This window comes from Aquarana catesbeiana, linkage group LG04 (assembly GCF_042186555.1).
Source record: "Aquarana catesbeiana isolate 2022-GZ linkage group LG04, ASM4218655v1, whole genome shotgun sequence".
NCBI lineage: Eukaryota > Metazoa > Chordata > Amphibia > Anura > Ranidae > Aquarana > Aquarana catesbeiana.
The window spans coordinates 234763589-234779383 of NC_133327.1; the positions used below are offsets into that span (position 1 = coordinate 234763589).

The 15795-nt window shown below is 41.7% G+C and overlaps 1 protein-coding gene across 1 annotated transcript; it reads left to right on the plus strand.

Annotated features, from left to right (window-relative positions):
- The first annotated feature begins 2193 nt into the window (after positions 1-2193).
- ZNF639 (zinc finger protein 639) lies at positions 2194-15414 on the plus strand. Its single transcript, XM_073626256.1, has 5 exons — positions 2194-2468; positions 7106-7175; positions 7517-7612; positions 8831-8938; positions 13531-15414. Exons 3-5 carry the CDS (start codon positions 7528-7530, stop codon positions 14631-14633), a joined length of 1296 nt encoding a protein of 431 aa, XP_073482357.1. The 5' UTR covers positions 2194-2468; positions 7106-7175; positions 7517-7527; the 3' UTR covers positions 14634-15414.
- Positions 15415-15795: the final 381 nt, after the last annotated feature.

The following is a 15795-nucleotide window of genomic DNA, read 5'->3' on the forward strand; positions in this document are numbered from 1 at the left end:
ATGAGGAAAACTGCTGGGCCTGCATCCCTTTAGCCATGATTTCCTATTGGGAGTATCTCATCAAAAATGACATTTTTTGTTGCAGGGGATGCCAAAAATCTGACTTGTACCCTAGTGCAGGCTTCTGGGAAAATCAGTGAGCCAATCACACAAGCAGGAAATTATGTTTCTGTGGGGCATGCTGTACACATTCTGTGTACAGAACAATCCAGGTAGCCATATTGCATTGCACTTTACAGAAAATGACAGAGCTGCAGATTGAGAAGGACATTTTTAATACCATTCAATTACAATATGACTTGAGTCGCAATTGTATATGCAATATTACTTTTTCTTTATTTGCTCTTTTTTTCCCAATGAAAGTGGAATTACCCTGTAAGCATGTGTGGTCCACTGTCACCATCAGAAACTGCCAGAGAAATGTAACTGTCACTGCGGGTTTCGTCAGATTTTGTAACATAGTTACATAGTAGTAAGTAAGGCTGAATAAAGACACCAGTCCATCCAGTTCAACCTGAGTGAGTGTTGGTGCACGTCCACAATTGTGCCCATCCCTATACAACGGAAGTGATGTTCTGATGCCGCCATCTTGCTACACACCGCACCCGTTCACCCTAAGGATAGTCAAAAGTCGACAAGCAGACATCTTGTTACACCCACCGGAGTCATGCATTTCACACTTATATTTAACAGTAAACTCAGCTAATATAGTGACATTCAGTATTTTTTAATCCGTCACACTGTTTTGATGCTGATTTTTCAAAGCAGCGGTGTTCTCTCAAATTAGCAAACCTGTGAGATCAGCAGGCTCGCTGCTGCTTTTAAAATTCAACATCAAAACAGTCAGACGAATTTTTAAATATTGAATTTCATTATATAAGCTCAGTTTACTAGTAAAAATAAGCGTGATATGCAAGACTCCGGTGGGTGTAACAAGATGTCCGCTTGCCGCTGTTCCGTCAGGTTAGGCGACCCATCAGAATGTGTAATGGGAGTGACGTTTCGTCGCCGCCATCTTGCTACACCCCGCACTCCTCCACAGTAAGTATACACTGAGAAGGGGGCAAGCGGACATCTTGTTGCACCCACTGGAGTTTTGATTTTACACTTTTTTTTAACAGTAAACTGAGTTTATATGGTGAAATACAGTACTTAGAACTCCGTCTGACTGTTTAGATGTTGAATTTTAAAAGCAGCGGCAAGCCTGCTGATCTCACAGGTTTGCTAATCGGACAGAAGATCGCTGCTTTTAAAATTCAACATTTAAACATTCAGACGGAGTTCTAAGTACTGTATTTCACTATATAAATTCACTTTACTGTTATAAATGTAAAAATGCAAAACTACGGTGGGTGTAACAAGATGTCCGCTTGCCCCCTTCTCACTGTATCTTTACTTTGGATGGATGCGGGGTGTAGCAAGATGGCGGTGATGAAACGTCACTTACGTTACACATTCTCATAGCTCCCAACTGTCCCTGATTTGGAGCAATGTCCCTCTGTCCCTCATTCCTCCTCATTTTGGTCTGATCGATATAGATGTATATAAAATTCACTTTTTATCTATCAAAAAGTGTATCCCAGTGCTGAACCTTTCATCTGATTTCTAAATTGCTGCATTTGTAAATCCCAAAAGCCAATATAAAGGAATAGTGGTAAAAAAAAGTACTTGTGGGTTTAACCAATCTAGTTTTTTTTTAATATAATTCTCCTTTAAGGGGGTGTGGCAACGGGTGTGTTCTATGCCTGCATATTTTTGCTGATAGGTGTCCCTCACTCCCATATCAAAAAGGTGGGAGGTATGCATTCTGACGGGTCGCCTAATCTGACGGAACACTGTCCTTACTGTGGATGAGTGCGGGGTGTAGCAAGATGATGGTGACCAAACGTCACTTCCGTTACATAATCTGACGGTTCGCCTAATCTGACGAAACACCTGCATGTAGACAGGAAGTGGCTGCAGAGGATCAGCAGCAATGAGCTGCAACAAAGAATGAAAAACAGGAGAAAGGAGAATTATTTTAAACACATTTTTACTTTAACATACAATAATAGTTTTAAAAAATTGCAAAGAATGCATAGTTCTAAGATTAGTTTTAAAAAATTGCAAAGAATGCATAGTTCTAAGATTAGACAGGTTCTATTCTGCAGATGAGTCGTGTAAAAAGCAGAGGATTTTCAAACCCCAGCTCCCATGGAATCCCTGCGGTCTATAAGCCCTCCTCCCAGAGTCTGTAGTACCACCCGGCGACCACACAGTGTCGCTGTCGCGTTCCCCACTTCCTATCTTACCGGAGCCGTTCTGTTCTCTTGCGGTTACTCGCTGCTCTCGGGCCTCGGGAAGGGATGAGCTCCATATTGCGTGACTTTCCGGCCAGGCGGACGTGAGGAGACCGAGGTCGGAGTGGAGTGTTGTCGTAGCGTCTGGCTGTGTGTCCTGGGGCCGAAAGTTGATGTGAGGTGGGAGCGGTAAGTGGTCCCCTGTTTGTGAGGTACATACCTGGAACAAGGGGGTGCGGGTCGGGAAGGCCTGTGGGATTCTCTTATTCATGCTGGGCCGGGAGGAGGAACTTCGGCTCACCAGTAGGGGGTGTGGGTGAGGCAGGCAGTCCTTTTGCCTTGTAGTTGCTGGAGGACTACAAGTCCCAGTATGACCTTAGCTGAAGCCTAGAAGGGTGTGCAGACTTCTAGGGTATGTGTCTGGCCGTCCTCTCTGGTGATGGAGATATGGATGAAGGTCAGATGAGGGTTCCATTCATAGGAGTGGATGTAGAGGTCATTCTGGATGGACCTTCCTTTTCTAGGATGAGGGGAGATCTCCTATACAGATCCTCCAATAATCAGCTTCCTGGGAGCTGATGATCTAACACTGGCCACACACATCACACTCTATATAAAGCCTTGTGCAACCTCATCCCCAGTGAGACAAAGTTTACACTTACTGCAGAATCTGCTGCCTCTGGAAAATCATCCGCAGTGGATTGTTTGTTTTTTTTAGTTATTATTTTCTGTTTTTTGTATACAGGTGTAGAACAGTCCTTTAGAAGGTGATACTACCTGTTTTAAAAGAGACGTTCGGGAATTAAAAATAAAATATATAAAAAAAAAATTATACTCACCTAGGTGGATGCAGCAATCAGGCCCCCACTGCCTTTACCACCAAGAAGTGAGTGATCAAACACTGCTGATCACTGAGTTAGTCTTTGGTGAGTAGAATGGTGGTGGTGGCGGTTAAGGATGAGTTCCGGCGTGTTTGCACACCCCATGCTCTGCGTTAATCACAGGCAGGGAGACATTTCTCGATGTGTGCAGCCAGGGCATCAGGAAATGTCTCACTGCCTGTGATCAGCGCAGTGCCGACTTCCTGGCGGGCTCTGCACATGGGGTGTGCAAACACGCCGGAGCTCATCTTTAGTGGCAGTCAGTCGCTGGGCTGTGGAGGGGACGGGAGTGACTGGCTCAGGCTCTAAGCGGCTTTCTGAGAGGCTGATCCAGCTGCCAGTCTGTCCTGATGCATCTGGTGTGAATGAATTCTTGACGTATATAGATTTTATTCTCTTCAGTTAAAGAGGTTGTAACCCCCCCCCAACAAAAAAACTATAAGACAAAGGCATAATGAGCTAAAATGCATCGCATACTAGCTCATTTTGACATACTCCCCTTAGAATGAAGCCCCATCTTCCCCGGTGTTCTGGTTTCACGGGCCCTGGCGCTGTGATTGGTTGGAGCCACGACAACATCACTCCCATGTGTGTGCACGGGAGGTGGCGGCACAGAGACCTGAAGAAACAGCACGGGTGCCATTCCTTCAGAGCACATGCGTATAGTATACAGTAAATATCTCAAACAGTGCAAGTTTAGAAGATATTTACAGTACCTATAGGTAAGCCTTATTATAGGCTTACCTGTAGGTACAGACAAGGGGAGTTTACTTCCTCTTTAAAGTGACTGTAAACGATCACCTTGTAAAACAACCCATTCAGTTAAAAATAGAAATTAAAACGGAGTTCCACCAAAGAAAAAAAGAAAATTAAAAGTCAGCAGCTACAAAAAGTGTAGCTGCTGACTTTTAAAAATTGGACACTCACCTGTCCCAGGGTCCAGTGATGCGGGCGTATGAAGCACCGCTCCTCCCCATGGTGCCGGCACTCTTACTGTGGGTACTTGGCTGTGGCTTCACAGCCGGGTACGCACTGTGCATGCGCTAGCCGCGCTGTAAGTGGGTGGGCAATCTTCTGGGACCAGTGACGTGTCCCAGAAGATTGCAGGAGGGAGGGGGAAGGGTGAACTTCCTTCCAGTGCCGCAAAGCCCTGGGAGGAAGTGGGAGCTGGAACCCTTTAAAAATAGGGTATCCGCTCCCCCCCCCCCCCCCCAAAAAAAGACATGCCAAATGTGGCATGTCAGGGGGGGGGTCACCTGCACTTAAAGCGGAAGTTCCATTTTTGTGCGGAATTCTGTTTTAAAGGCTAAACATTTGGGTGTATACAACAGGTAAAATGAGTATTATAACACCACCATTTTTCTAGGTAAATATACACTATATTACCAGAAGTATTGGGACGCCTGCCTTTGCACGCACATGAACTTTTTTTTAAAATTCTCTTTATTGATTTTTAATAGATTTACAAAAACAGAGCCTTGGGGCATTCCCTGGCTCAAAAAGTACCACGTAAACCGGTACCTAACAACAGGTTATCTGCCTAAAACAATGCTGTTAGCGACAGAAAAACAAAACAAAAAAAAAAAGAGAAAAAAACTAGATATCACTGCTCAGCCACTCCATTTGGAGAGATTATGAAAGGAGAATGTGCAACTCGTCTTCAATCGAGGTGAGGTTTCCCAAGAGGGAACTCTGGTACTAGGCCTAGGGTACTAAGGGTTCAACTATAGGGGTGTTATGAGGGTCTTAGCAAGTGTTAGCACAGAAGGAGAAGTCAATGGGCGTCAGATATACCGTCTACTCTTGAGCGGCATTAGTAGAGGCAAAGTCAAGCCATAGTTTCCACACTTTGTCAAATTTAGCAGTACACCCACGGGAGTGATATGTGGCTTTATATAATGGTGTTGTAGAATTGACCAGGGCTTTCCGAGAGTTCAGAGAGGGCGCATCTGATTGTTTCCATTTTAGTAATATTGCTTTACGGGCATAAAAGAGCAGAAGTCCTATGAGGGTCGTAGTTTCTGTGCGGTGCGATAAAGAGCCCACCAGGCCCAGCAAGAAGACTGGTACAGTCAGCGGGATAGGGATTTAACAACGAGGCTATAAATTGCATCACCTCTACCCAGAAAGAGTGTACTTTGGGACAGGACCACAACATATGACAGAAACCGGCCTCTAGACTACCACATTTCCAGCAGCTAGGATAGGCCCCATGCACATGAACTTTAATGGCATCCCAGTCTTAGTCCATAGGGTTCAATATTGAGATGGCCCACCCTTTGCTGCTTTAACAGCTCCAACTTTTCTGGGAAGGCTGTCCACAAGGTTTAGGGGTGTGTGTGTGTATGTATGTGTGTATATATATATATATATATATATATAATTTGAGGTGCACTGAATGGATTTTGGTACCGAAAATGCAGGATGCACTAAACCAAAAATTACAGTTTAAAAAAAAATATTTACCGTACGGTGTATAACACACACTTTTTTTCCCCTTAAAATCAGGGGAAAATCGTGGGTGCGTGTTATAGGCCGATCCCCGCTGATTGTGAGGAGAGGAGCGAGCGGAGCCGACATACACAAAGTCGATTGTACTTCAGCTGGACTCGGCTCCTCTCACAGTCCCGCCCATCTCCACTGATTGCGAGAGGAGAGAAGCGAGCGCCGCCGACATACACAAAGCCGAGTGTACTTCGGCTAGACTCGGCTCCTCTCACAGTCCCGCCCCTGACTGTGAGCAGAGCCGAGTGTAGCCGAAGTACACTCGGCTTTGTGTATCTCGATCGGCGCCAATTTTAAAAGAAACAAGGCTGCAAAGACACAGACTGTAGATGGACACTGTTAACGCTGCATTGATGGGCATTTAAATGTAAGTTTTTTTTTTTCCCCCTAAAATTCCCTCCTAAACTTGGGGTGCGTGTTATACACCGATAAATACGGTATATATTTTTCCAATTCTATTAAATTCAACTTTTTAATTAATATCAATTAAAATTTAATATGAATTTAATGTTGGCCATTATTGGCACCTTTTAGTGCTAGAAAAGCTCAAGAAAAATGCAGTCTCTGACCATCTCCTGTAGTGTGTCTGCAATTTCTCTTACTTAAACACACTGCTAATAGTATTAGCAAAATTTACATTTGCTGCACCTCTAGCAGACATGGTACAGGACCTCAGGCACTGGTAACTGATTTTTAAACTCGCTAGCTACAGCCTACCAAATGGTCCGACAGTCTTCTGGGACCTGTGATGTGACCCAGAAGACTGCAGAGGAGGAGAGGAGAACTATAAAACTTAGCAAACCGCTAGGTTAGTAGGTTTTGCATGCCAAATGTGGCAGGGGAGAAATACTTAAACCAGAACTTCCCTTTTTGGGTGGAGCTCCGCTTTGTGAATTTTTCCTCTACACGGTTATTGGTAAATCAAAGGAAGGCTGTATAACCAAAGTGTGGTGTGTACGCAGTGTGAATGTAATGTACCCATGCAGCATGCTAACATCTGGCTTCAAATGTTTTGTCTGCTCTGAGATGCAGGAAGGTAAAATCTGTTGCAATGTGTGATTGCAGATTGTTGCCATTTGTGTTCAGATCATACAGAGAAGGAAAAAGGTCTGATCTAAATGAAAATCTCTGCGTTTAAAAATGGACAGATTGTGAAATGGCTAAGAACTCCTTTACACCAGCTCCGTTCCTGAGCCTACAGTTTTGTTTTTTTGTTTTGTTTTTTTACAGAACTTGTTCATAGTGAATGTAAACCCTGGCAAACCACTGGCAGCATGTCAGGCTTTTCCCTTAGGAGTAGTAACCCTATTTCTTAGTAAAAGCATGGTACATCAGGCTGTTAGTGTTGTGCTGTAAACATTGTAAAAAAAAAAAATCAAACTGTGATAAACCTGATATTCCTGTGCCAGTAATTTATTGTGATGTCTTTAATACTTTTAGATTTGATGCTGGCCTGGCATATCTGATTAGGACTTCGCAAGGAATTCATCTGTATGAGTGGACACAAACTGTAAGTCATATGTGTACTCGCACACATTCTGCCTTTAGATACAGCTTTGCAGTTATGTTTAGTACCTTTCGTTAAATACCATATCATAGAGGAGTTATCTTGGGTAGTCTCTTTTTGCCCTGTAGCCTTTTGGGGGTACAAATGTTCATTCTCTAGCTGTGTCATGTTTATGGGCAGCATTAAATTCCGTTGCTCTGAGACAGTGCAGAATGAAACCAATCCTTCCTTCAGCAATTAAGGCCCATAGTTGTTTCACATTATGTTATTTGTTGCGTTACATTTTATTCCCTGTTTAAATACAACCATGGTGATGTAAGTATGATATTTGTGTCTGTTTTCAGATTGCAGAGATATGAATGAACATCCTAAGAAACGGAAAAGAAAGACTTCTTTTCCAGCCCGATATGCAGTACAGACAAATGCAAATGCATCAGCAGGTAAGGTATTTACAAGTGTTTACCATGCTTTGGTTGGTCAGCTAAATCTCTAATTGCAGTAATGAGGAGGCTGTTGGAGGAAAAAGGGGGGGGGGCAAAGCAGAATTTGGTATTTTCATAAACGAAACCCTGAGTTTTGGAACTTCTAGGTCGCTCCAACAAAAAACTAAACATGCATGCAGACGCCTGCTATTGAATTCATGTAGCTGCACTTTACATCTACTCAATCTATAGAGGTGTTCAAAGTGCCAATACAATGTTAGTGTTCTAGTTTAGAGGAGCTCCACCCAAAAAGGGGAAGCTCCGCTAGTTTGCACCGTCTACCGCCACATTTAGCACTTTTTGGGGGAGAGCGGGTACCTACAAGGATGAAATTCTGACTCCAACTCCTGTATGACCATGGCCTCAAAGAATTAAAGTAGAAATCAAATTCATTATACCATGGCTTGGGCATATGCATGCACTACATCTTGGCACCTTTTGTTGGGAGAGTGTTTTTTTTTTTTTTTCCCCATCAAAGCATATTAAGTGGGCCACTTAAAATGCATTATAAAAACACAAAAATGCATACATACACAAGTGTTTTTTTTTTCCCTTGCATCTCCACAATGCAACATATCTTTTCTTAAAAGTTCTCAAACTTATTTTATAAATAAACTAGATGTCAAAAAATATGCATTAGCCTGGGTTCACACTGCCCGCGACTTCAAAGTCGGACCCTGGCACGACTTGCATGTGACTTCTTTAACAGAAGTCAATGCAAGTCGTACCAAAATCGGACCAAAAGTAGTGCAGGAACGACTTCTGATGCAACAAGTGTTCCAAAGTCGTCGTCGCATCAGTGTGAACCGCGCCTTACTGCATTTGTAAAGCTGTGAAAGAGCCCAAGGTATCCTTTACAACACCAACCTGTGTGCCACTCTTCCCACAGCCTCATTCTATTAGTAAGCCAAAAATAACAAGCCCTAGATGTAGACTTGCTGGCCATCTGGAAAGTGTTTACAGCCTTTATCTTTAGCGTACCCTGCAGCCAGTATTGCTATGGGCAGGAAGGGAGTGATTTTGTATCGGAGGTATGGTGTTTATGGTTAGCTATAAATAAAAAAATTTTATCTCTTGTGTGGTGTAAAGTGTGATCTCTAACAGTTTTTCTCCAAGAATTGGCAGACTGTGTGTTTTGGGTGAATTGTCAATGACCCTTTCAATACTCTCCTTCAGATGTTGTTGTTCCGGTCAAAACTGTGGAAAACAATGGAATATATTTTGATCACTGCTACAGTGTGTGTTCTATAATACAAGCTGACCCTAAAGTTCCAGAACCTGAGGGTAAGTGAATGATGTTGGGTTTTTTTATTTAAAAACTGCCTCCCATTCATTCAAGTGTGGCTTTTCACACTCTGGTGGTGTGCTGCAGGACGTTCCGAAAAGTCCTGCAAGCAGGATATTTGGGGTGGGTAGGGAGCGCTCCCAAAATGCCCTGCCCATTGGAATAAATGGGCAGCGCTTCCAAAGCTATTTGGAAGCGCTGCAACGCAGGCAGTTTTAACCCCTTCTTTGGGGTTAAAAGCGTCCCGCAAGCAGCTGAAAAGCTCCCCTGTAAACAGTGGTAAAGCGCCGATAAAACGAGTGGCGATTTACCGCAAACGCGGCCCCAGTGTGAAAGGGATCTTAACCTGGATTTGGGTTTCAAAGGGTGCATGCTTTGGGGCTTTCATTCTGGTCTTGGCTTAGATACATATTACTTCAATGATCCAGAGCATCCAGTAATTTAATCCATGAAGTATTGAAACCTGGATCAGGATGATGGCCCTAGCCTAGACCATACACTTTTAAAAACTGCGCCAACAGTGGCAACCTGCACATTTCTATCCACTGGTCCATTTGCCCTTTGCAGTCCATTTTTGGCTACCTGTGACCCTAATTATGACTTTGTTTATTCCCTTCACAGTGATTCTTGGGGAAATACAATGACCAGGAAAGTATTGTGAGCCCGTTCCCATGCTCTAATTGGCTATTTGCTTATGTGACAGGGGGAGTAGGCTCACCCATACCAAACACTTGTTGGCTGTGTGAAAACCAACACATAGGGGTTTATTTACCAAGGCTGGAGAGTGCAAAATTTAGGCTCACGTCTGCAAAGAAACCAATCGGCTTCCAGGTTATATTGCCAAAGCTTAATTGAGCAAGCTGAGGTTAGAAGCTGATTGGTTACCACACACAGCTGCACCAAATTCTGTGTGTTTAGTAAATCTACCCCATGTGGCTGACTTCTTCATTGTGATGGAAACACAGAGAAAGCACTGTTAAGTGGGGTACACACTATAAGAAAATCGGGCGAACGTTTGTCCGATTTTTTTCCCCTCGATGTTTCACAGCAAATCAGAACTGATGAACATCCGTACGAAAATTCTCGTACGACAAAAGCTTTTTTTTGTTTATGATCATGCACAGTCTTATGATTTTTCTTGCACGAAACCTGCACACCTTAAAACGCAAATCATTCGTTCTGTTCCCCTACGAGAAAAACTTTGGCGTTTGTCCCTTCCAGGATTTTCGTACAAAAAATTCGAAATCGCCCATCGAAAGTTGCAAAGTTATACGAAAATCAAGAGAAAATGTTTGCCTGATTTTCTTAGTGTGCCGAGCACGAGCCTTTAATCCAGTAGGGTAAACCTATACATGCTTTATTGTGACTTATGCTGGCCATACACTATACCAAAAATTGTCCGAAATTTGTTTTTCGGCCAGGTAATGGGCACAAAATCGATTAATCGTTGGGACATTAAAGCCGAAAAAACGGACAAGTTTGGAAATTTTCTGCCAAACGAACGTTAACATGAAAGGTTTAATGTCTTTCCCGTCCAAACTGTTTGCACTAGGTATATGTAAAAAAAAAAAAAAAAAAACGAACAAAAAATTGATTAATTTATGTCCACTGAACGATTTATTGGTCATTACATGATGGCACTATCGTTTGCTCTCACGGCCGAATATTAATTTTTCAAAAATGGGGGCAGCCGTTTTTTTGTATAGTGTATGGCCATCATTACTGTTCTACATCCCTATCTCCTTTCTGCCCAGCTAGCCACCACAGTTCTCTTATGCAAGCAATCTCTGAAGTTATTTCTTTACACTCCTGCTCTGCCTACTTCTTACAGTTTATATACGTTGCAGTTTGCAAGTGGTTTACCGGGATTATGACTTAAGATATATCAGCCATAACCTCGGTATCGTTTTTTGCGGCTGGCTTTCTCATGAAACCGCTCTGAGCCGCAGGAATGATTTCTGAAGTGGCAGGAGGAGACATTCCCCCTCCCCTCTTATCGTTTCAGCTGGTTTGCCCAAGAAACTATCTGACTGTGTGGCCGGCTGCATCCATAGGCGATCAAAGAGTAGATACTCTATGAGCGCCTCTATGGTTTTGGAGCAATGTCATGACGTCACTTCCAGTGTTCTATCGAGAATTGCCTCCCGACGAAAAATGCCTTCAATGGGTCTGCACATTTGCAGTACCAAACGTCACTCTAGCCGATATGTTGATCAACTGGTGTGACATCAACACAGTGCATGCGCAGATCATCGGAGGCATTATCCAACACTATATAAACAGCCGGGAAATTTAGTTGTCAGGTTGAACCTCGCTGTTGCGGGGCAGGTTGGGTTGTGTTGAAGGGTGCCCTTAGACACAGCCAATACCAGTCTTTCAGCACACAGAAAATATCTGCCCCGCACTAGCGAGGCTCAATCTGACAAGTACTATCTCCCACCGCTGTCTGCATAGCTTTGAATACTGCGCGGCAAATACTGTCTCCCGTTGAAAAACGCCTCCGACAATCTGTGCATGCGTTATGTTGACGTCACGCCAGCTGATCAGCATATCAGTTGGAGTGACATTTTGTACTGCGCATGCGCAGACCCATTGATGGCTTTTACTGTAATAAAAAAAAAAAAAAATTTTTTTTTTTTTTTACCTTTTGCAGGTGAAGGAGATTTGTGGTCTTTTGGACCCCAGATCTCTCCATAAAGAGGACCTGCCATCCTTATTTCCATTACAGGGGATGTTTACATTCCTTGTAATAGGAATAAAAGTGATCCGAAAAAAAAATGAAAGGAACAATATAAAAATTTTAAATAAATAAGAAAAAAAATTTTTTAAAGCGCCTCACCCCTTTTTATTCTCATGCGTAAAAGCGAAACCATACGCAACTTACGCACAGATATGTGAACGGTATAAGCACAACACATGTGAGGTATCGCCACAAATATTAGAGCAATAATTCTAGCGCTAGACCTCCTCTGTAACTCCAAACAGGTAACCTGTAAAGGGATTTAAAGCATCGCCTATGGAGATTTTTAACTACCGTAGTTTGTCACCATTCCATGAGCATGCGCAATTTTAAAGCGTGACATGTTGTTTATCTAATTTACTCGGCTTAACGTCCGTTTTTAAAAAAAATAATTTCCAAAGAAATTGCATTTGCAAAACTGCTACGCAAACACCATGTGACATACAAAAAATTACAACGATCGCCATTTTATTCCCTAGGGTTACTGCTAAAAAAAAAAAAAAAAAAAAAAAGTATGTTTGGGGGTTATAAGTAATTTTCTATCAAATTACTGATTTTAAACTTGTAAACAAAAGGTGCCAGAAAAAGCCTGGTCGTCAAGTAGTTAAAACCAGGCCAGCTGACCTCTGCTTAGTGTCTGCTGGCTCTACCTTCTTTGGGGGTTAAATAAAAGTTTAACCTCCACATGAACAAAATCTTTTATTAATCCTTTCATCCCCATCTTGGGGGTACTTTGGCATCTTTGTTTTAGGTGTTGGAGACCCTTTCTCTGCTTCTAAGCGACAGTTGAACATTAGTGTGGTTTGGCTGTTTACCCAGCAGCACCAGGGTCAAGCCTTCAGTTTTTAGGTCAGCTGGTTTTACATATGCAGTTATACAAGATATACCAAATCTACCCTTGTATACATTGAAACTTGGTGAACATGTTGAATTTTTTTGACCTATAATTCAACAATCTTTGGCATTAGTCTAAAAATGTTAGCAGTAAAGTGATAGAAAACAAGTTTTATGGTTGATTTTTCCAGCTATTGTATTTTTAAAGAAAAATTGCCACAGCCCGGTAATATGAGAACCCAATAAAAAAAAAATCTATTTAAAAAAATAAAATATCAATTTTTTTTTTTATATATAGACATCTTCTTAGATCAGGCTCTCATTGTCATAGTCCTAGAACAAATGTTGCATTACTTATTAGTGGTTAACTCTTTACAGTCTTGCATGGTACACCTGTGCAAGTTTACTAACACCCAATTAGAACAAATAAGCAGAAGAGCTATTGATATGATCTTGCAGAGATCAGTAGCTTTTTATAGTAAAAACATGAGTGATGTGGTAAGCCCAAATACAAAATAGAGCAACAAAGCTAATAAAGGGTCTGGAGGATATTAGTTATGGTTTTAGAGGAAAGGTTGCGAGCACTGAACTTATTCTCTCTGGAGAAGAGATGCTTGAGAGGGGATATGATTTCAATTTATAAATACCGTAAAGGTGACCCCACAATAGGGATAAAACGGAAGGGAGTTTAACAAGACACGTGGCCACTCGTGAAAATTAGAAGAAAAAAAACACTTTATCTTTAAACTACGTAGAGGGTTCTTTACTGTAAGAGCGGCAAGGATGTGGAATTCCCTTCCACGGGTGGTGGTCTCAGCGGGGGCATAGATAGTTTCAAAAAACTATTAGATAAGCACCTGAACGACTGCAACATACTGGGATATACAATGTAATACTGACATATAATCACACACATAGGTTGGACTTGTGTCTTTTTTCGACCTCGCCTACTATGTAACTATGTAATAGCCATGTCTGCATGGGTTTGGTAAATAACATGTTGTGTTTGCTCTGCAGAGGAACAGCCTAGTACCAATGGAGACAGTAGGGAGAACTGTGAGTCTCCAACAATAATTCCTCAACCAATCCATGAAGATGCAGTAGTGGAAGTCCATACTGAAGAGCCCGAGTGTGTTCCTTCACCTGTAACAGAAGAAGAAATAAAGGACATCCCATTACAAATACAGGAAAGTCCAGAAAGCAGTCCCTCCTCTAACCTGACAACACCACAAAAATGGCCACTACTCAGGGCCAACAGCGCTGGCCTATTCCGTTGTGACCAGTGTGACTACAACAGCAAATACTTTTCTGATCTAAAACAGCATATGATCTTAAAGCATAAGTGCACAGAGTCTCACATTTGCAAAGTATGTAAACAGAGCTATTCTAGTGAAGACTTGCTCATGGAACACGAAAAGGAACATGAAGAGGAGCAACTGAGTTGTAAGCAATGTGATTACAAGACCAATTCCTACGAGAGCCTCAGTCAGCATGTGACAGATGCCCATTTTAACGACTTTCTTTACTGGTGCGAACAATGTGATTTGCAATTTTGCACGAGTAGCGAGCTGTACTTGCACTTTCAGGAGCATAGTTGTGATGAACAGTACTTATGCCAGTTCTGTGAGCACGAGACCAACGATCCAGAAGATTTGCACAGTCACGTAGTAAACGAACACACCTGTCGTCTTATTGAGATAAGCGATGCCTATAACAATGGAACACGGGGAGAATTCAGTCTCCTAAACAAGATCAGCTTTGATAAATGTAAAAACTTCTTTGTTTGCCAGGTGTGTGGCTTCAGCAGCAGGCTCCACACTAATGTGAATAGGCATGTAGCAATAGAACACACTCGCTTTTACCCACATGTCTGTGATGACTGTGGGAAGGGCTTTTCGGGCATGTTAGAGTACAGTGAGCATTTAAACTTGCATTCATCAGAAGGTGTTTACCTGTGCCAATATTGCGAATACTCAACAGGTCAGCTAGAGGACCTAAAAACTCACTTAGATTTTCGGCATTCTGCAGATCTGCCCCATAAGTGTACAAACTGCCTTCTGAGGTATGGATCTGAAGAAGAACTTAAAACCCATAACCAAACACATGAGAAAACAAGTTAGAGCGCACTGTCCAAAGAAAGAAGCAAAAACAATACTCTGAGATTGGGTTGAGAGCAAAACACAGGTATCCTGCTTCTTTATTTTTCAGATCATATTGCCAGAAATGGATAAGACGCACAATGGGAGCTAAAGACTTTAGAATAACAGAATATACCATTCCCAGGAATGTCATTTGTGCAAATGTTAAACACTCCTATTTCAAATGCAGTAGATGTACAACTCCTTCTAGTGAAAGCATTAAACATCAATTACATGCATGCTTGATGGAGATATTTATCAGGTTATGTCAAAAGGTTTCTTTTTATAAATTGCCTGTGTAATTTTTTTTTCACTAGTGTATTTGTAAGTTTATGATGTGCTGGCTTGGTGTATGGTACACAGTCTATTGAAGATGACTTGAAGCAGGATCTTCATCTTTTTTCTGCATGGATACATTAAAGTGGGACTGCTCTGTTGGTTTAATGAATTTCAATTTGTAAATGTGTGTTGCACAAGTGATTGTAAGTGTGATTGCACCATGTGAGGCTTATGTGCTCAAGAATATGTCCGGTTAATTAATGTGCTTTATGTAGTAATTTGAAATCATTTTTTTTTTTTTTCCCCCATGAAGCAGGATGTCATTGGATATTGTTGTGCCAGAAAAAACCCACAAATAGAAAAGCTTGCTATAAACTGTAGTACGAATTAAAAAAAAAAAAGTCTGGATTGTGGTTGTCCTGCACTTAAAACAGACCTCCTCGTTTTTGATTTTCAACAATAAATGTATTTTCTTTATAACTTACTGTTACATAAAATCACCTGGTGGTTTTATTGACAACTCTTGTACACTATCATTTTTCAAACTGAAATTAAGGCTACATTCACACTTGTGTGACTTGCCATAGATACTACTTTGTCGTCGTTGTATACATACAACATCAATTAAAAACACATTTCTCACAGCCTTGCATGCATACTCCTAGCACATGGCCACATATCTGTTCGTAAATATAACAAAGTATAAAATATTTAAAAGAAACAAAGTAAAAATTTCACATAACATTCCTAAAATGCTTTACCTGGTAGGGTTATGAACAATACAGCCCTAGGGGAAAAAAAAACAAACAAACTATACTTTAAATGATTAGTGGGTGTTTTGAGTGTTCTACATCTTCTTCTTGAT